General features: G+C 40.5%; 1 protein-coding gene across 1 annotated transcript in view; it reads right to left on the bottom strand.

Annotated features, from left to right (window-relative positions):
• Positions 1-5784: 5784 nt before the first annotated feature.
• EMB269 (GTP1/OBG family protein) overlaps positions 5785-23173 on the bottom strand; it is a 230488-nt gene continuing 213099 nt past the window's right edge. Inside the window, exons 5-6 of the mRNA XM_089402738.1 lie at positions 6286-6394; positions 5785-6193 (exon numbers count right to left, since the gene is read on the bottom strand). Coding sequence (XP_089258864.1) covers positions 6104-6193; positions 6286-6394 — 199 coding nt within the window. The 3' untranslated portion in view covers positions 5785-6103. The remainder of the gene's footprint in view (positions 6194-6285; positions 6395-23173) is intronic.

A 23173-nucleotide genomic window follows, 5' to 3' on the forward strand; every position in this document is an offset into this window, starting at 1 on the left:
GTGATCAAAGTTGCAGTTGAGGGGCAGTGAATATAGAAGCAGAGAGGTAGAGATAGCACCAGGAGGATCAGCGCAGTAGCTGAGTGTGAGGGACACACAGAACCAACCAGGGGTTCACGCAGAGCCAGCCAGGGCTCACACATAGCCAGCCAGGAGCTGCGTAGTTCTTCAGAGGGCCAGCGTGGGTGACGCAAAGGGCCAGACGGTTGACACAGTGCCTCTTGAGGCTGATGCAGGCCAAGCCAGACAGACGATGGGCAAACACTCGGCTAGAAAGGGCTGATGTTGTCCCTAGAGGCTAACATTGGGGTTTCGTGGGGCAGATTGGAGTTGTGACGCTGTCAGAGTGATTATTTGGGGTTTCAGTCAAAACCTCTGTCTCCAACTAAGAGGTACTACTACCGAGATTATTCTTTGTTGGGTGAGCTAGTTTTGGCACCCAGATTGTATTCAGAAACTGCATCATAATAGAACGCTAAAATAGTTGCACCAATTTTCCCGCATTGGATTTTTTCTAGGGACATTGGTCCAAAAACAACGGTGTCACTTGTGTGCTTGTTTTGTTTCCTTCATTTGATGATCTGTAATGTGTTGAGCATGTACTTGTATTTATTTCCAGTATTTACATGGTAAATAACTCGTTAATTAACAGAACAAGTAGGTAGGAATAAATCAGTAAAGTACATGAAGGATTTCTAACAGTTAGACTTAGAAATTCCAACACTAACACTCCCTCTTAGCGAGGCCTATGTTCTCTCTAGTGCTACACTTTCTGCCACAACACCCTGTCTTTGTATCACCCCCTGTCACACTGCTGATGTCTGGCCACTGTGACTGGTTGCCACTGCACAACTCTGATGTTGCATCCGTGTTGCAGATGACCCTGCTATATTGCTGCCAACAATGCATCTGCACTACAACTCCCTCTCATCTCTTGTTACAAATGCAACTACTACAATTGAGAAACATCTGAAATATTGAATTAACTTTGTTCAATATGATGCATCTATCACCCGAGTCTCTGACTGCTACTAGCCTCTACACTGTCTTTGAAGAATCTGTGTGGTTGCTAATTCTGCATTGTCACTCTGCATTGTTGCCAACTTTGCACTGCACTCTCCAGCACTTGATTGTTACTAGTCTGCAACTGTCACTCCAAAATCTGACTGCATCTCCTTACATTGATCCATCCTCCTATTGAATATTGTGGGGCCCCCTCGTAAGTGGACTCCTCAGTGGACCCTGCCCAAATTTGTAGCTCTTTGGGGCTACAACTCCAAGTCACCCCACCTCACTCCTAGAGGTATGGCTACCATCATCATGAAGTCTTCCTCCAACCTGGAGGACAACTTGTCGATCTCAGTGGATGTTGTCCGCTAGTGCTGCTTCTCTGACTCGTCTTTCTTTCTGAGAGGACACTGTGTGCTATAGCAACCGAGCTCACCACACCTGAAGCACTTGACCCTTGACAAGTCCTTCGTTCTCTGCTCCCCCTACCCCTGACTGGGACCCTTTGATGTGAGGGCCACATTCTCCTCCTCCTTCACCACCTTCAATAAGTTGCTACTGCTGCCACTGATGGAACTCTTGAGCAAAGCTTGCCTCAACTCCTCTTCCTGCAAATCGGCCCACATCTTGTCCCATCTTGGTAAAGTGTCTCTGCCCAATATGCTTTGGACAAACACTTGTCAATCCTCAGAGACATTGTTTAGAGCCAATCACACTAGCTCTGATGGTTGAGGTGTTGCCCCAATAGCTGCAAGTTGATCTCAAACCTCCTGAATCCTGGTGAGGAAGGGATCTACACCTTCCCCCTTCTGCATCCTGATGCATCTCAGCTTATCTTCCAAGAACATCTTTTGTTGCTCAGAAGTACCCTGATATAGCGTGGAGAGAGCATCCCACATTTCCTTGGTTGTACGCTTGTCTAGCACATGTGAGACTATATGATTGCAGACTCCATCCAAGATGAACAACTTCGCCCTCGCCATCTCCTTTGTGTATTCTTTCTACTGATTTGCATCTTGAGGAACTGCCACCACATTATCTATGTAGGTTTTCAAGCCATATTCATCTAGAAGAAATGACATCTATTGATCTGCATCCTGAGGAATTGCCACCACATTATCTTTGTAGGCTTTCAGACCATATTCATCTAGAAGGAAGGACATCCTAGCCTTCCAGATGACATAGTTGGAAGATCCATCCAACCTATATTGATCTCTGTTGGAATTTCTAAGTCTAGCACGTTAGAAATCCTTGCTACATTCGTTGGTTTAATTTCTCCTACTCTTCATTCCATTAACAAGTTATTTATAAATATAAATATTGAAATAAACACAAATGCAACCTTAACTCATATATAGATCAGCAACTGAAATAACTGAGGCAAACACACAAGGGACACCGTTATTTTTGGACAATCGTCCCCGGAAAAACCCAATTCGGGAAAATCGGTGCAGCAGATATGAGGGTTTTATTATTATGTAGTTTTTGAATACAACTAGGGTGCTAGAAATGGCTCACCCAACAGAGAATGCCCTCGGTGACAGATATTTCGACTATACACCGGATGATTGATCCCATAGCAACTACAGTAGTTCCTTAGCTAGACAGCGAAAGCTTCTCCACTGCTCTGTGTCACTCAGCTAGGGACTGCATCACCCTTCCTGCTTCGGTCTGCCCCATGAAAAATCACCCAGCGCTGCCTCTTGGCCCTGCGTCAGCTCTGTTAGCCTCTTTGCAGCGACTAATGCCTCTGCGTTAGCCCTCTTGGCTCTCTGCATCAGCCCTGTGGCCCTCTGTGTCACCCACACTGGCCTCTTTAGCCTCTACACTACTCCAGCTGCCTCTGCGTTAGCCTTCCCAGGCCCTGCGCTGTCTCTCTGACACTTTTTCTACCTCTCTGCTATGTATTCTCGGCCCCGTGCCGAACTGCCAATCGCTACAACAGATCACTGGTTCGATTCTCTCAGCAAACCCCGCTCCAGAAAATCGAACTGACTGATCAATATGGTGTATCTCCAACTGACCCTCAAGCCTCCTCTTATACCTTTCCCGTTGAGTCTTCAACGATCAAGATTAAGTCTCTAATCAACGACTACGATTATATTTGGTTTGATTCATGTCATTTAAAACATTCTCACCCAGTTTTATATTAATACCCATTAATATTTTAATTTTCTTAAGTTTAGACTTAGGAACCCCATCAAATATTAATTATTTTAATATCTCTCCAACTAGGTGGAATTTCCCCAAACCATTTCTGAGTCTTGGAGATTTTATGTGCCTTTAGCCTCTCCACCAATTTTCATGGCTAGAGCACATCCAATGCTACCACAAATCAACAATCACAAGCCCGAAAGTGGCCATCTTAAAAAATTGTCGAGAACTCTCTCTTTCCCTCTACTTGGTTGTTGCTCTGCTACTCGCACTCCCTTCTGGAATGCGCAGATTTGCTAGCTACCACTGCCAATCTGCCTAGAAAAATCGAACTTCTAAGACTCGAAGTTCCTTGAGAGAAATTTTCCCTCTGTTGTGTGTGCTTTTCTCTTCCACCCGACGCTGGTTCTGCTACTGCAAAACCCTCTGCGTCCAACCAGAAATCTGCTCAGCAAAAATCTAAGTTGTTATTGCTCCCTCTCACTGTTGGAATCACTAAGAAACTCTACTTTTATGCACCCCTGCGACCGAAAATCAAATTTCTACCCCAGTAATTTGGCCTGCTTGTCAGGGTATTGCATTGTCTCTAAGAATTTCGGTATGTTGCTCTCTTTGAACAGTGAAATTCTCACCTCCGCTTATGAGCTTCCCGGTTGATCACTCATGCTCTGATACCATGTGAAAATTTCAAAAATGAAATCCTATCGCAGCAACTGGAATTAATTCCTCTAATTTTTAATTAATTTAACAATTTATTTGCTACGGAAAATAGCAAATTAATCACTACAACCTTCACAAATAAAACTGTGGAAAATAAATAGCGCTGGAATCTGAGAAAATACTAACACACACACACACATAAAAATGACACCGTTATTTTTTGACAAAAGTCCCTGGAAAAACCCAACTTGGGAAAACCGGTGCAACAATTGAGGGTTTTATTATTAAGCAGCAGTGAAATTCCAAGTACAATATTTGGATGCCCAACTGGCAATCCAAACAGCAAGAAAATCTAGCCAAAATTATTGAAGGGAATTTCCTTTCTTCCACAAGCAACCCCAGCACAACGTCCCTTCAGAAAATTAGTCCTCCTGGACCCTCTACGTTATCCTCTATGCAGTGCTTGCGCAGACCCTTAGACGTATAACCCCGAAACTGCCCCTGAACAAGTCGTTCTACCTGTCTCTGCTGAGGAAATTGATTCTCCCGTCCTCTGGAAGACTCTCCCGTCCTCTGGAAGACTCTTCCGTCATCTGGAAGCTGAATCGATTTTCCTCCAGCCAAATCGAATTGCTTTTCTGAAGCAACTGCATAGTCCTCCTCTACACTACCTGACTAGAAATAACTCGGCCTCCTTGTTGCTGCCTCTCCAGATCTCGAAAACTTCCTCTGAATCACTGTCTCTAGCCCTCACTATCTTTGCTTCCTCACTGAAGCTCGAACTCTCCGACAACTAACTACTACTACTCCAGAAAATCGAATTCTCCAAGTGTCTCTCGTGTATTATCCAAGTGCCCACCGACTTCCTCTTATAATCCACTGTTGGAGCACCAACGACAAAGAATAAAACTTAATCAATGGCTAGAATCATCTTGGAGTCGATCCGTGTGAGTTTCTAGATGATTCACACCTTGACTCAATTAATTCTGATTATTTATCCATATTCCCTAAGTTTAGACTTAGGAAATATTTAAAAACTGGTTAATAATCTAAATGAGTCATCTCTAGGTGGAATTACCATAAACGATTTCGGGTTTTGGAGCTCTCATGTATTCCAGCCTCCACCAAATTTCGTGGTTAGAAGACATCCGACGCTACAGAAACTAACATTTGTCTATCAAGATGACTTACCGTTCTTCTTGAACCAATCTAACCAATTAAGAGCCTCATAATCATTTAGAGAGGGGATAAAGAGGCACATCAAACACCCAAGTATTGATATTCAAGAGCATATAAGCCTCCCTCAAATCACTGAGTGCACTGCTTATTGTAGAGACCCAAAACCACACCTCATTTGAGAGTGAGCAATGTATAAAGCAGCATCCAATTACATAAAGGGTAACAGCATGAAGAATACTCATCTTGGTTTCCCTTCAGCAGTGGTATCTTCTTTTCTTTCTTTATTTTCACTTGTTAACAGCTGGCATTTCCATACTAATCCAAATTAATAATCCACGTCAATATGCCTTCCAAAAACCGTGTTGGGATTAACCAGTTGCCATTACAAAACAATGTTCAGTAAAAGTAGATGTTTACGAAGAAATCTCAAGCTCGCATACAAAGGATTGTTAGGAATCATACTATCAATAAAGATTTGGGAGATTCTCCAAGGCATTATCGAATAGCATCCAAACATTAATTCCAGAGAGATGCACAAATAAGGTAGACAGCTAGGAGAAAGAAAGGAGCAGAACTCTCAATTTAAGTCTATTAAATTCAGTCAATTTCAAACTTCAAAGTTTATATTTTTCAAAAAATTCAGATAGTGTAGCATACAAGTAATCATAATGAAAAACAGAAAAGCAAAACACAGGATGCCAAATGTGACCTATGGATGAAGGAATATAATACTATCAGTGTCATAAACTAACCAACCAAATTCTGCCATCTTGAGCAAAAGAATAAGAGAACAAATTTTCAACCCCTAACTTTTATTGTATTTTGGATGCAAATACAAATTACAAAACATCCGAGGATTTAATCACCTCTCATCAATAGGAATAAATAATCATTTTACAAGTGAGAATATAAATCAATTCCATGCAAGCTCCAATCACCCATCATGTAGCCCTTGACACAAAATAGCTGAAGCCAAGAAATTGGAACCCCGTCAAACAGGCATGTACAATGCTTTTAACCTCTTTTTCCAAAGTGCCACAAACAAAACCAAGTCCCCAATATGTGGCATTTATTTGGTCGATAATCAGAAGACCATGTGCTTTCAATGTGGCCATTTCTTTGAACCTCTTGAGAATTTTCTCCTTTCTACCAAGTCAGATAAATCCTCAGAATCATGCCAAACTAGCTCCCTCTGTGCAAAAGAAATACATCAAAATATATTAAAAACCCATCATCTAATAAACCAACATTTTAAGCATAAGTCTGAGGACCAGAGAAACATACCTCTCCAACTATCACTGTGTCACCTTCCTTAACACCAAGTTCTCTGAGAGCTCGATCCACTCCACAGGCCTCAAGGACTTGTTGGAACCTCCGAATAGACTCAAAATACCTAGTATATCAGAGAAAGTAGACCCGGGTCATTTGTTTCTTAATGCAATCATATCCTAGCAAAATGCAAAAGGGTGAAGAAAAACTAACAATCTAGTGAGCTTAACAAGAAAAACACAAGCAAACAGAGATCACATCATCCTCAAAAAATTAAACAAAGCTCATTTTTTGCTTTGTGACACAAGGTGGCACCCCAATCTTGAGGCAATGAAAATTAAGCTTCTGTTAAGGTTGTATGTTCAAAAAACAGGTTCCAACCTGTGTTAAAAGGATCAATGCAGTATGTCCAAGGAGCAAATGCCACTCCAATATATAGCCAGCTACAATTGAGGTCCAAATATGAGAATGGTTAACCTTGCTACACTTGTGGCCATTAAACATCAAGCATGAGGGCTATCTATCATGTCTTATGGGTTATGTGAAAGGGCATCAAGCTATTAGGCACCCACAAATGGCATCCCTCCTTAATTAGAAGATTGATTCCTTACCATATGGGCAGCGGATTACTTTTAACTTAGAGTAAGATAAGTAACAAATTATGGTTATTTGAATAGTCAATAATTAAAAGTGTTTAAGCCCCTAAATCTAGTCCAACGTATACCTTGTGAAGCCCCTCCAAAACATTATAAAAGAAGACATAATGCACTCCCAAACTATATCAAAAACACTCGATGAACTTTCATGTGAGAATGGTCTGAAATCTTCGGACCTCCTGAGGCAAAGATTAAGTAAATTTCAGAAGGGTTCTATTTTTGGTTTTATTTATTTTTGGATTGGGTGATTCGTTCCAGCCTTCTTCTATTCGACCTCCAGTTCAGATAAGTCTCAAGCTGCTTTGCAAAAGTGTTTTGGCCTCCTACCTAGTTTGTTAACTGTTCAACAAGGGCTTCTTATTTTTTTTATTTTTCCACGGAATTGGTTTAGTCTTTTATTGCAGGTGTTTTTAGCCCTCATTAGGGCCTCCTTACAAGAATTTAGAACCACGGTTCTCATAACTTCATTTCAGATCTTTATTGCAGTCCTAAAGGGTTTGTTTTATACTCTTCTTTTCAAAGGTTTTTTTCTTTGTCACAAAGTCGTCAAGCAAAGGACTTGTATCTAAGCCTTGAAAAACTAGCGAAGAAAGGCTCTCTCCTTCACATAGTTTGGAGCCTAATCATTCATCCTTGTGGCAGCCTATTAGGAGAATGATTCTAGGGCATGTAGATTCCTAATCAGCCTTTCAGCATTCTTTGAAAAGACTCAAGTCTTGCACAGAAATTCAAAGCCTCAGTTAGCGAGGGTTTTTGCAGCCCTCTAGGGCACTGACTTTGACATAAAAGTGCCTCTCACAAGGCATCATAAAGAGAAAATAGGTAAGGTGTACTCTTAATATGTTTTAGTCCTAATCTGTCCATCAGCAAAGGACTGTAGAATTCGTCCACCATCTAAGGTTTGTCTATTTCAGCTACGTGATTTATTCCATTGTAAACACGGTGACCCTAATACACAGCAAACTTATGACTGTATGGTTAAAACAATGACTTGATTTTGAATAGTAAACATAACAGTGGATTGATTAGATAATGATGAGTAATTAAAGTCTAGGCTAACCTTGAGTTCAATAAGGTATGTGAGACTGTGTTGGCCCTTGTTATTGACAGTGATTTTTTACTTGATCTTGGTGAAAGTGACATGTGAATAAAGACACCTCTGTCAGTTATACCATTGTGAATATGACATTGATTCTCACCATAAGACAGTGGTAGTAATCTCATGTTAAGTTGAATAACTTCAAGTATAAATATGCACTAATCCAAGTATCACATGCTCTCCAAGAAAAGATTTAAGATGAAGAGATCAAGACCTAGGGTTTTAGATATGATGATGATAATAGGTATTCCTAAGGTCAAGACTCTAGGAGATGAGGTAAGACCTTTCAAAAGAGCTTTATGTGATGTCATGACACTTCCCAAAGGCTCTTCAATCTCTTTGAGAAACCTAGAAAATACTTGCGCTAGACCTAGGGTTTTATGAATAATCGTGGAAAGGAATACTTCCAAGGTACTCACTGGGTCAAGGCAAGGGAGGAGAAAAGGCTTCTTATGATTTATTCCAATGAATACTAAGCTCATACAACCCTCAAAGAAGTCCCCAAGGTGAGAGACAAAGACCTAGCTTTTCCCTCTTGGAGTGGCACCTAGGGCAAGGGATTTTATGGATGAAACTTGGGTGGATACCCACCACACTTGGAGCATAGGTAGCCTAGACCCTAAGCTTGATGTGTGGACCCTCGGATTCACGAAAAATCACCTCCCTAAAATTTTGCTGCAAGCCCTAGATTTCAGCCCTACCTTTAGGGGACTGAAATTTAGGAGGAGAAAATATGGAGAAGAGAAGAGTTTATCACCAAACCTCTTGGACTAGTGCCTAGTCCTTTGGGATATGGAGTCTTAGATGATTTAAAATTGGCCAAAACCATCCTCAAGGAGGCTACAGATTGATGCCCTACCAACCAACCTTTAACATTTACCCACTCAAGATTTCTGGACTTGTATGGAAGAAAGACAAAATTTCATCCACTAAGAACATTCATCATTAGCCAGACAATGAGTAACATATGCAATTGCCAACCAAGAAGCTTGCCAAAAATGAATTTCAACAATTAGGGCACAATAGCATTAACCTAGTTGCAACAATTCCATACATTAGACATAATTCCAAGAAAATATTCAACAACAAGCACTTACAAAGGCCCTATTGAAGAAAATGTCACTAGGTTTGGTATTTATACATGTAATTTTGATCTTTGTACTTGTAAAGAAAAGAAATATTATTTTGTAAATTATATGAATGAGTTTCTTGCTCATTCCATAGGTCTAGGAAAGTCAAAGAGTCAAAATCATGTTAAAGAGCTCTTCTTGAGCATATTTGTAATGTATATGAAGCTACCTAGTGTCTAGAACAACCCTCCAAGACCAGCACAATCCTCTTGAAGACAAGCAAGCAAAACGATGAAAAAACTCTATCACGTCGACCAGCAAAATAATTTAAATTGAAGTCATGTCGGCTAGCAAAAGAGACACAATAGATCACTTGGTTATGTCGGCTCATTATGGAGGCATGACCACTATATATACCCACCTAGGGTCACCACAAATGAGAGGAACAAAATCTCACATTTTTCTTTGAAATAACTCAGATAAGAACAGGGTCTGCAACTTCGCATATCTTGAAGAAGTACACTCTCGGATGGGATAGTTAGGAGTAGGATCTCGGTGATAAGGTACAATGATACCTTCGCATTCCACTCTGAAATCTCGATCAAGTTCAAGGTGCTGAAACTCGAATGGGTACAGGACTGTGTCTCTTCGCATAAGGATCAGACTTTGGATAGCATCATTGTGATTTCAAATGAGTGCTATTGTAATGGTTACATTCTCGGCATAAGTCTAAAGATAAGGGTCTCGGTGCTACTCTCTGCAGTCATAACCTTAAGCATAGTTATGATCTCAATGGTGACTCTGTCTCAAGGATATAATCTCATCGAAGGAGAAGCTATGGTGAAACAGTGAAGATCTCGGTGGTGCAGACACAGTGATGATCTCGGAAAAGGTGCAGTGATGATGATGATCTCAGTAGTATGAAGAAGAGGATTGATGTCTTGGTCTTAGAGTGGCTCAGTCAGTCAAGGGTCATGGTCTTGGTGTTCGTCAATTGGTATCTCTATAAGAAGAATTTTGTGCGGGTTTTTCTCTCCAAGAGGGAGAGGTTTTGGCCCTGGAAAAATGCCTACATCTTGTGTTCTTGTCTCTTTGTTTTTGGTAGCTATTTGATGAAATAAGAAACACACACTCTGATAATGTCAAAAAGAAGATTGTGCTAATCAGAAAATTAAAAATGCCTCACAAATAGTTATCAAATCAAGAAGAATATCATTAACTACATGTGCCCTAGATTCTTCAACACAAACCGAGGTTATGGCCATAATGATAAGGGGTAGAGCTCATGTTTGGCCTTTTCCCATGTGCTAAATTTTATTGACCCGGCCATCTTTTGCATTTTATGGTATTATTTCCTTTTGCATGTGGCCATCTTATGCATTTTGTGGATCCAGTGGTCATGTGGACCCGGAGAGAGAAGATGATGAAATGGGGCATGTAATGTGCAAAGGGGAGTGAAAAATGTGGAACAGGAAAACAGGACCACGCTACCAAAATCGGGGTTTCCCAAGAAGTGCCCATACTAAAGTTGTAAGCCAATAGGAGAGATCCCATGGGACTAGGGTTGAGGATTATCCCCCTACTTAAGGTAAGGGACCAAGACTACAGTCGAAACCCTTCTTCCAAGTCACCCAGTAATCCATACCCAAATGTGCCCAAGAAAAACAAGCATAAGCACCAAATTGCACAATGAAACACATACCTTTAGGATTGGATGGCCCACCTTCAAACATGCGATCTTGACAGATGGGTGAGGGGACATGTCACTAGCTCAGGGAGCGGAGATATCGGCACAACATCGCTACATCAGTGGCTATTAGGGTTTGCTAGCTACTGACTGAAGACAAATTGAAGAGAAAAATTCTCCTATGGGATCACTCACTGGTGGTGGGTAACATCTGGCTCCAACTAGGACATGAGCTCTCTCTAGAGTGCACGAACCATGTACTTGAACGGGGAGGTCATGAGAACACCAACAATCCTCTAGGACTGCAAACCTGTTATCTTGCACATCACAAACAATTGTTGGAAGCATCTGTCTTGGGCATACTTTGATCACCCATGTTTTCATTAAATAATAATAAACCATATAGAAAATAAAATCTATTCTAAATGCATCTATTCTAGCATGAGAACATGATATGATGATGTTAGCTATGCAACAATCAATATGCAATGCATCCTACTCTAACATGCATATGGTATTATGCAAATGCTAAGTGTAATCATAGAGCCAATACAACCAACATACCATTAGATCAATATAAAGACACTTGCCCTTATAATCACTCATACGATAAATCCAAGAGCACAGATAGAAACAATCATATGGAAGATCACAAGCGTGAGAGGCGAGAAAATATGAGATCCATACAACATAGAAATGAGTAATGAGTGAAGGGAAGGACAAATGAGTGAAGGGAAGGACACCAATGTGCAAAATCAGATCCTTTCTTGTAAACAAAGAATGGATGATTAGATAATTGAGCTTATGAAAAACCTATCAAGATCCTCCTTAGTGATGTCGTGCTTCATGGTTGCCTTTGTTAGAAAATCAAAGGTAAAGTAGATTTTCTTACTTGGTAATTACTTGCGAGAGTTAATTTTCTTTCTTTTGTTACTTATTATTCTTTTTTCATCAAGCAAATACACAAACTATTCTTCCAAGGTCACAAAGTGCTGAGAATTCAATAGGGCAATGATTATGATTAATTCTCTCTACTTGATAACTGTTTGTGATGTTCTTTTATTAGCTTTGTTACATATTATTATATTTTTGAATCATCAAACAACTACCAAAACAAGAAGAACAAGAACACAGAATATAGGCTACAAGCCAGGGCCAAAACTTCTCCACTTGAGAGGAAAACCCACAAATCTCTTCTCTTCCTTGTAGATTCTTCAATTGACGAATTCCAAGACCTTAAGACTAACTTCAAAACCCTCCAAGACCAAGACCAACCTCTTCGAATGATGTGCTAACCCTGATCCTCCCAAACCCAGTCAAATCTCTTCCAGTAGCACTTCTTCGACCTCCAGCTGCAAAAATTTCGGCCCCCCAACAGTTGATGTTGCCACACGTGTGAGCTTTGATCTAACTTCTGAGCCCTCCTCTGACCTTCGCTTGACTTTCCCTCACTTCAGGAGCATGAGGATTAACCCTTCGTGACCTTCACTTGACCTACTTGTCTCCTTTTCTCCAAGATCAAACTTGAAGATAGAAACCCTAGGTCTTGCTGCAAAAACCCTAGTTCTCTTCAGTGCGTGTGAGAGATAAATAGCCAAAACAAAAGGTCTTCTTTGTCCTCTTCTTCCTTTGTCGCCTTCTCCTTCCTCTTCCTTCGCTAGAATGAGTGGTGAGTGAATGTGCTTCAAGTAGAATGAGCCCTCTTATATTTATATACTTCTTCAAGGGTGGACGTGGCTCTTCCGTTAGGCTGACTTGCCAACTGCCAGGCCGACTTGGTCTTGGAGGGTATCTAGACACTTTTAAGACAAAAATAATTTTCTTTACAAGTTACAATGTGCTAGATGGGGTCTTCAACTTATGATAATGACTCTTTTGACTTCTTGACCTAGGACAAACCCTAGAAGCACTCAATGGGTGCTTAACCTATAAAATAAAAGACCTTGAGCATGAAACCCATGCTCCAAAATAATAATAATAATTTTTCTTTCATTTTATAATTTACAAGAGTCAAAAATACATTTCATACTTATGAAGACTGAACCGAGTTACACATTTTTTAACACTCCCTCTTAACTAGGGAGGTATTCATAAGAGATACATGGACATTCTCAATCTGAAGAGATCTTATAAGAAGAGTTAGATTGGTAACCCATCTATCTAGCATCATATCAACCAGCATTGTCATATAGCAAGGCCTTGACTAACAACTCTATCTTTCCACAAGATCAAAGCACAAGGTTGGCGAGACCAATGATTTATAGACACCATCCTCATTGTCTGTCAAGGTACGTACTCCACTCGAGTGTTCACCGAGTATGATCTTCTTTGGACTATTATTGTCTTGGATAGCTAGCCTCAAAGAATATCGGTCCACGAATACTCTTATATTAGATGCCCTACCTCATCGTCAAAGAGTATCGGATGCCAGAAACGCAGTCTTGACATCCGTTTGGTGGATGTTCCATCCCATCGATGTTGCCAGAGAGACCAATGAACGAATCATTGTATATCTTGTTGTTGGAGCAAATGCTAAGTTGCACGAAACGGGGAAACATGTACGAGTTTCCGAAATGGGCACGGGTACGAAACGTGACCCCCCCCCCCCCCCCAAATTTTGGAAACGGGGAAACGCAATATATATATATATATATATATATATTAGGACATTTAAGAAATATGTGCAATCATAAAGCATATATGATACATTCTAATTTATTACATTATGATTAAATTGTCAATTGTCAATGCATAAACTATAAGTATCTAAATTTACATCACATTTACTCATGAATGATCACATAATGAAAATAGAAATATTCAAAATCAACCACGAGAAATTTCTAATTTATTGTCTCATGCTTGATTGGGAGTCTCCTCCTACATAGTCGGACGACCTTAGTGCTCTTGATTAAATACAAGTTTCATACCCTAGTACCCTACATGCTCTTGATTATTGGGAGTCTCCCATGCATAGAGGGCTTGGTTCTCTTGATTACTTACAAGTTCCATACCCTAGTACATGACAAAATCCAATGGAAACATTGCAATCCCCACAATCCTGAAATCCTAAAAAACAAATAAGTCTGTTGGATTTTGAATGAGATCTAAAATTCTACTTTCCCCATATGAAATCCAATGAGGGCGAAACCACTCTCAAACATCCTGAGTCATTTCATGGTAATGTTAAAAATTAAGTAAAAAGATGAAAATGAAAAATAAAGGAGAATATCACTTTTACTTTAAGAATTTAACATTACCATGAACTACATATCAACACTAGGGCCATAGGCTTGAACATTCGGCTGCCCCACTCAAAAAAATACTTTTTTTTATAACTTGAGAAACATCTAGAAGCATCTAGAGGATATTTGAGTCGCCCAATAAAAAATTAGAAGCGAAAAAAATAAAAATAAAAATACAAGAAAAAGTCAAGTTACAAGAGGAAACTCCGACGTACAGCCCGAAAACTCGTTTCCAGCCGTACTGACCACGTTTCCTCCTCGAGAAACGTGCCAGTACGGCCGGAAACGAGTTTCCGAGCCGTTCCGTACGGGTTTCCCCATTTCCGTTTCATTTCCATACGGAAACGGACCCTGGACCCACATTTCCTGCAACTTAGAGCAAATGTCTCTTTGTAGTTGATGCCTTTTTATTGAGAGAAGCCCCTAGCCACAAATATTGCATTCTACTTATCTATACTTCCATTTGCCGCATGTTTGATCTTATAGATCCACTTGGAAGTTACCACAGAATTGTCTTCAAGCCTAGGTATGATCTCCCAAACTCCATTCTACATTATAGATTGATACTCTTTATTCATGGCATCCTTCCATTCCTGATGATTGACAACCTTTTCAAAAGTGGATGGTTCTGCCTCTATTAGTTTTGTCATGTATGCAGCATACCAGAATATCTCTTGGGTTTCTTGCCTTCTCTAAATGAGCCTTTTGTTGCCCCATGACCTTTTGCATCAAGTAGAGTAGATTTCAACTGATTTCGTCTCTTTCTTGATTCAAGGAGGACCGCAACTTGAATGGGTTCACTGGGACCCTCATCTTCATGATGAGATTCTTCATCTTCCCTATTAACTTCTTCAAATACTGGAAGTTCTTCGTCATCAGAGTCCATGGGAAGTTCCTTAGATTTCTTGAATGAAATACTCTCGTCAAATATGACATCTCGACTTACTTCTATATGGTGTCATTCCTTTATGTAGATTCTATAAGCCTTAGAGGAGTTGTTGTAGCCAACAAATGTTCCTCTCATGCTTGATGGATCTAGCTTGTTTCTTTTGTCCTTTAGTATATGAATATATACGAGACACCCAAAGATAAGGAGATGATCTACAGTAGGTTTCTTCCCAGTGAATATTTCTTCAGGAGTCCTGTTGTCCAGCGACCTATGGGGACTTTGATTTTCAATATATAATGTTGTCTTTGTGGCTTCCCCCCACAGAAATTTTGGTAGATCTTGATCATGTAACATGGCCTTTACACTTTATTCAATGGATCAGTTCTTTCGTTTTGCAACTCCATTTTGTTTGGGATTATCAACTCCCTCTTAATCCCAGACTCCTTATGAAATGTTATAATCTCCTTGGATGTATACTCTCCTCCATTATCAGATCTTAGTATCGTGATTCTTGTTTCTGTAAGGTTCTCCACTTCAACTTTGAATTCTTGAAATTTTGTAAATACTCCGTCCTTGGTTTTCATTAAGGAAACCCAAGTCTTTCTTGAATGATCATTTATAATGTGACATAATATAGATGACCTCCAAGTGATTTAGGAGTTAAAGGGCTGTTGAATTTCCACGATCTTCGGTCTAGGATAGAATCTTAGAATCTCTAACACTACCAAACCAAGAATCTCAACATAACTACTTTGCACAACGGAACAATATAAAGCATTAAATCACACATGCACAAGTATAGACAACTTTTTACAAAATATTGTACAAATATGTACAACAACCCAATATTCGTTATATTAAACCAACTAAATAATACAACAGTCTAGGGCTTCCCATACAAGGGATACAAGATACAATGACAATCTCGTTGCAGTCTTTATGTCGCATCTCCACCTGTCGGTCCTTCGCTTCCCTTCTGCCCTCTAGCTGCCCCTTATTCCATCAAGAAACAACACATAGAGTCTCCAGGAGGGCTGCCACCTATCACTGCTGAGGTCACTTATGCTTCAATGACCACGGGTTGATTCAATTTGTTCTTCTAGGCTAGCCAATACCTGAGCTCCAATCTGCCTTCGAGTAGCTTCTTTCCCCATCAAAGAGTGCATAGGCTTAACAACTTCACCCAACCTTCAGCTGTCAAGCTCTCGTTATGACTACTTGTTAAGGGATACTTTGGGCTATCAACACACTGCCCTCCACCATTACAATGATGCCCAATACTCCACTATGAAATCCGCTCCTATGACAGGCTTTCATCCACCAAGATAAGCCCTCCAAATGGCTCCCATAGGCTGCAAGTTTGTCCACACTTGGACACTACCCAATCAGCAACAATTCAACATAGAAAACAACAACATACCTGTACATGTGAGTCAGTGCAACTATTGTAGGATAACATTCTGGTTAGGGCATCAACGTAGACCCTAACAGCCCTCTCAAAACACTACAACAATCCTCTTTTTCATTGCAATTTCCCTCCTTTCCTTAGCTCCCTACCCACGCTGCATGTTCCTCTTCTTCTGCAATGAGAAATATGCCTTATGGCACTCCCAACAAGCCTAGAACAAGCCTGCGTTACCTCTATGACACCTACAGGGACTGCAGCTTAGTCAAACAGTGAAAAACCAATCTTAATCTTGCACCAAATGAGCCCAGATTCACTTGGATTCCTCTCTTGCTCCTCGGCCTTGTCAAAACCACACAAAAGAACCCAAATTTGTCCCTTATGCACCTTGACCTTCTCTTCTTTGAGCTGCAGCTTCCACAGGTAATGTTTTCACATTGAATGTTGCACTTGGATGCTCTAAATGAGCCTCACACACCTCATATTTATAACAAAATAAGGGCTCCATGAATTTGTTGAAGAGACATGTCTCTTGGCACATTCACACCAAGCCTACATGACTTATGTGCCAAAAATTCATTTGTCAACTTCAAAAATTCATAACTCATCAAGGACATCTCAGAATTCGACGATTCTTGAAGTGTTGGATTCTCCTCATCGTCCTCTATCATCTCCATCCATCTCATGTCCAAAATGCTCCATGGTTTTGGCCCAAACATCGATGGGTGCAAAACCCCAACCTTGGGTTCCAAGCCCACAAGTGACTCTTGTGGTGCTCCACCCTCCAAACCTTGAACCCTAGGGCTTGGAGTACCTCCCAAGCTACTCAAAAATCAACACTCCCTCTTAGCGAGGGAGGTACTTCCAAGACTAGGAAGTAACTCATCATCATCATCACTACTCGCAACACTCGCCCAACTCTTGGCACTCACCATTGCAGCAATCCCTGTAGCATGAACTACGCCTCTCTCGGAAGTGTTGTTGTCACTGGAAGCATCCTTCTTCTTCTTCTTCTCTTGTATCACTTTCCAATCCCTCCATGATTCCTTCTTGGCAAATGTGGAAGCACCCTTGCTCCCCACTGACCATGCGCTCTTCTTGGGCTGCAAAGTCTCCCTCTGAACCTACAAACTCCTACTAGAACTCGACTCCCTCTAAGCCTCTAGAACCTGGACCTTCTTCTCTGGAACCTGTACCTGCCCCTCTGAAGCCTGCACCTGCTTCTTTGGAACCTGTACCTGGTCCACCTGCTTCTTCTTACCATGATCCATAGTCTTGTCGTCAGCCTGTATAGACCAGTGTTGCGGGGGAGCGCCCCCCCCCCCTCTTGATCCCGCTCCCAATCCACGCTCCGGGCGTGAGCGACTCGGGAGGGGGTCAGGACCGCGCTCTGGGCGGGAGCGACTAGGGAGCGGGTCAGGATCGCGCTCCTGGATAACAAGGGAACAAAAATAAAAAATAAAATAACAACAACAAAATAAAAATCGCTCCCTGCCTATTGCCGGATCAATTTGGGGAGCGTCGTTCCCATCGCTCCGGGAGTGGTCGGGGAGCGATCGCTCCTGACCGCTCCTGGGCTCTAAAAAAACACTCCCAGCAGTGTGAGCAACGCCCAAAAAAATCGCACGGAAAAAAAATAAATTATGCCGGAAGAAACAAAGAAACAAAGAAGAAGAAAAAAAAAAGGCGTCGTTTGGGGAAAAAAAGGAGGGAGGGAATATAAATAAACCCTCCCTCCAATGAATTTCATTATTTTATAAATTGTGTGAGTGAGAGTGAGAGTGAGAGTGAGAGCAAGAGAGAGTAAGAGAGAGTCAGGAGCAAGAGAGAGTGAGGGGCAAGAGAGAGCAAGTGAGAGTGAGAGCAAGGAGCAAGAGAAAGTAAGGAGCAAGGAGCAAGGGGATATTGGAGGCCAAAGAGATAGGCTCTATTTTAGCAAAAAAAATTATGTTCAGTACTAAATAAATAAATTTCTCCCATTCCCATTCCCATTCCATTTCTTTGCAGATTCAAAACTTCAAATTTCAAACATCATGGTTATATTTTTTTGGCATTTTCTTCTTCTTGGTTCCTTTTTTGGTTATTATGGTGTTGGAGAGTAGAAAAAGGAGGGTTGAAAATGAAGGGGATGAAGAAGTGGACCATAGTGGATTTGATGAAAACCCCGGAGAGGAGGAGCTGGAGGAGAGTGAACATGAGTCTCAAAAAAATAAACAAACTCCATTGTGGAAATATGTCAATAGGCCTGAAGAAGGGAAAGGGGGTGGAACCACTAAATTTCATTGCCCCCATTGCAACAATAATTACACAGGTTCATACACCCGTGCCAAAAAGCACCTCTACGGGAAAAGGCCATGGGATGTGTTATCACTGAAAAAATTCCTAAATTTTGAACGTCAGTTTGATTCCAAAGGATTGGTGTTAGTCTTGGTCTAGTATTTCCATGGTTTGTTTTAGAGTCTAGGACCTAGAAGGGACTCTTGTTGGCATTGCAAATAGGGTCAACACTCTGGTTTTACCTATCACTGATCTCACATCACACCTAAAATTCCATGTGTCAAACTTGTGTCAAGGTTTTCATACACTACAAAACTGCCTAGGAGTTTTCGTAGCGCAAAACCCAGAATTTGCACTGGCCGCGCTACAAAATTGTGGATTCTAAACTAGGAGTCAGCATAAAAGACTTTGTTTTCTGCTTTTCCTAGTCAACTTCTAGAAGGGTTCCTGAGCAGCTGAGAACTCAATTTTGAAAACTGAAAGAGGCTTTTCTTCCTAACATACTGAACTACAAAAACCTCTTTCAGTTTCTTCAAATTCGTTATGAGGTGGGAGAAATTTATGGTTAAACTTGTGCTACGAAACTGTTGTAGGTGCAGTTTTTCACAAACAGATTTTTCCTGTTTTACACGTGTTTTTCAAGGACAGATTCTGGACAGTTGGAGCAGTGTTTTAAAAAACCAAGAGAGGTTTTTGTTCTAGACATCATGGACTACAAAAACCTCCTTCAGTTTCGTAAAATATGTCATGGATGAGAAGATAAAGGCTCTGTCCCACGTGCTAATTTTCAAAGATCCTAAACCTAAAAACAGGGAAACATGTTCCCTAATTTCTAGGGTTTGTCATCAGCAGTAAGGTGACAACATGGGAGGCTTCATCAAATTCGACTTCATGAGGTTGCAGCTGTCCAAGAATGCTTTCAATGTTTAGATAAGGTTGTTGTAATCATAATAAGGAGTTACACTCCTAGTTGTATTAGGTCACTAGCACTGCTAGTTAACAGCTAGTTCTAATTAATAGTTTGTTTAAGGATCAGTAGGTGTCAGGTCAAGTGAAATTCAAATTCCCCTCATGATGGAGGAAGGAATCCAAGCTTGTAATGAACTCTATATATGACAAGAGATGTAATGCATCAAGGGTTGGAAATTTTTCAAAGAACACTCATACTGTGCTTTTGTGTTAGACTGTGTTTTAATGTAATACAGTGATTTGGCTTTGCTCCTCAGGATTCAGAAAGAGTTCAATGTTTAAATTGTCCTATGGTTGTCTTCATTTCATTGCTTGCAGTAGTATGAATGCATGATTACTTAGAACTCATTGGCTATGCTGTAACTTCCTTCATGTATTTGTAGACTGTGTCTTCCTACATATTTCTGATGTGTTTCTGATATGTTGAACTCCAGATGCCCTGACTTCCATGCAAAGTTAATATTATTGTCATACTGAAGCATTTCTTGACTCCACAAGCCCAATGGATGCTTACTAATTGTGTTTCAACCATTCACACTTCTTCACTTGTTTCATAGAGTTAACCATCTTATTCATTATCAAAATCTTTAATCTTGTGAGAGAGCCCTCTCAGGTTGAGGAGGCTAAGCCTCAGCCAAAAGTAGGTTTGAAACAGTTACTCAAGGTCTACCTGATCAGCAGCCTTTCAGGGGTTGATTTTGTGATAACAAGATGGAGATAAACAAATAGGAATCAGAACTTGTACAGGTGTGTCAGCAGAAAATAGAGCCAAATACATAAGGGAAGAGGAGGAAGCCCAATACAAATCTAAAAAATCAAAGGGTTTCTTTGAACCAAGCTCACAATCACATGCACAAAGAACTCCTTCAGCATCCTCCCAAGGCAGTGGATATGGAGGCAGAAGGTCACCAAGTTTAAGGCGTAGAAGCATATCAGATTTCCTTGATAAAGGGTGTAGGAATGATGTGGATTCAAAAGTTTATAGGTTTCTCTATGCATGTGGGATACCATTCAATGTTCTTCGCTCACCTTATTGGCACGAAATGGTTTCTGCCATAAATGATGCCCCTAAAGGATGCAAGAGCCCTAGGTATGACAAGGCTAGAACCGTTGGACTTGATCATGAAAAAGCAAAAATATCACATTCTTTGGGTAGAATGACAAGTTCTTGGACTGACCATGGGGTGTCCATTGTATCTAATGGATGGACAAATGTAAACAACAAGCCATTGATAAGTGTTCTTGTTGTGTCTGTTAGTGGTGGCATCTTTCTTTCAACATATGATTACTCAGACAAGTTCAAGACCGGCATCAACATTGCAGAACCATTACTTGAAACAATTGACCGTATTAGGCCATACAATGTCATCCAAGTCATCACTGATAATGCTCCTAATTGTAAGGCAACGGGAGCAATTATTGAGGATAAATACCCCCAACATATTTTGGTTTGGGTGTTTGGTTCACACAATGAACCTTTTGATGCATGATATTGTTAAGAACAAAAACGAACAATACAAATGGATTGGTGATTTGTAGAAGAGAGGCAAAGAAATGATAAAATTTAGTACAAATCATAGCAATATTGACCCATGGCCTTTTCCGCAGTCACTCAAGATTGGAGTTGTTGAAGACTGCGAGGACTAGATTTGGTAACTATTACCTCACCTTCAGGCGCCTTTTGAAGGTAATAGAGTCATTGGCTAGCATGGTATCAAGTCCACACTGGCAAGTATTAAAGGAAAGGGCTACAAATGCAGCTGACAAGCAAGGTTTTGAACAGGTGGAGGAGACCGCTCTTGATGGTATGTTTTGGGCACGTGTGAGGCAAGTATTGGATTTCACCAAGCACGTTTATCACATGATTCGATTTGCAGATACAGATAAACCAGTGACTGGCAAGGTGTATGAGAAGATGGATACCATGTTGGGGCAAATAAAAGATGTTGTTCATAAAAATGATCCCAACTTGTATACATTGATTCACGATTGTGTGTGTATACGGTGGGATAAACTTAATGTTCCACTACATGCCTTGGCGTATATCCTTACGCCAAAATACTACTCTGCATCTTGGTTGGGCCAACCTGCACCAAGGGTTGGGGTTAGGGTCAAACCCCATATAGATGAAGAGGTATCTACAGGATATTTGCAAGCATTAGACAAGTTGATACCTAATAGGGAGGAATGTGCTAGTCTGTGTCTTGAATTAGGCAAATACTTCAGTTGCACTGGTTTGTTTGGTACCTTCCATGCAATGGAAGATAGAGACAGATTTGATGCTCTCACATGGTGGGAAGCATATGGCAGCCAGGGACTTTTGCCAAAATTGGCAAAAAAAGTTCTCTCATAGGTTGTAAATACTTCTTTTGCAGAGAGGTGTTGGAGCACCTACAGCTTCATACATAATGTGAAAAGAAACAAACTCAATGAAAACCGCGCAGAAAGCTTGGTTTATGTGCACTACAACTTGAGGTTGTTGAGTCATTATTGTGATCAAGCTTATGAGGATCCAACATAAAATTTGGGACAACCACCCAAAGGATGATAATTTGGAGGATGGCACTATACATCTTGAAGAACTGGAAGCGGAACTTGTGAGAGAGGAAAATGAAGCAACAACCATACCACCTCCACCATCCAGTAGCAGTCCTCAAGTTCCGAGTCTTGTTCCTTTGCTGTCACCGCCACCATCTACACCCTCACATGGAGGGCATGTGCCTTCTGGTTCTGGTCGTCGAACTATGCGAGAGGAGACTCCTAGAAGACCACCACGACCTGCCCATATATCAGACACTTCTCGTGGCAAGGGCCACATGAAGTAGTAGATAATAGATTTACAGTTTACTTGTCTTTTCTAGTTTCTAGTAGTTTTCATAACTGTTGACTCTTTCATATTTATTATGATATTTTTTGTAAACAATATATGACAATTTAAGTTTGAAGTTTGAAGTTAGCAATTATAACTCATTGGTAATGATTCTAAATTATGAATATGGTGCTTCGTGAAAGTTGTTTCATTTCATTTCATTTTATAACATTTCATTTCATGTTAGATATTATTTCTTGTAATGGTTAAACTTAGCTTACAAGTACAACTTTGGTGATCAATGATGATAAATGTTATATATTGAATTTTCAATTTTGAAAGCTCTAAGTTGAAACTTTAAGATTGATGAATCATGATTCATGAGACTCAATATATTGTATGTTACTAACTTGTCGACATGGTTGATGAAGATTATAACTTCTAGATGATTGTTGTCATATGGTTCAATGATCAATCTATGTATTTTTATGTTATTTATATCTAATTCATCATTCTACATGTTTTTGTTGACATATATGTATCAAAATATAAAAAATATAAAAAATATATATATTATATAAAAAACACTCCGAGATTCGCTCCCAAACCGGGAGCTTTTGAAAATGTCGCTCCCGCACCCGTTTTCGCTCCCGCTCCCAAGTAACACTAGTATAGACCATGCTCTCTAACTCCAAGTATAATACCTACGAAGCTAGAGCCTCTGGGCCTAAGTCTTGCCTTCCCATCCTGGAACAAGACCTCAAACCCCTTCTTCTCGATCATCGAGACAGATATCA

Source organism: Pinus tabuliformis, chromosome 2_1, assembly GCF_031772625.1.
Source record: "Pinus tabuliformis cultivar Carrire ecotype Pingquan chromosome 2_1, CPIR1, whole genome shotgun sequence".
Lineage (NCBI taxonomy): Eukaryota > Viridiplantae > Streptophyta > Pinopsida > Pinales > Pinaceae > Pinus > Pinus tabuliformis.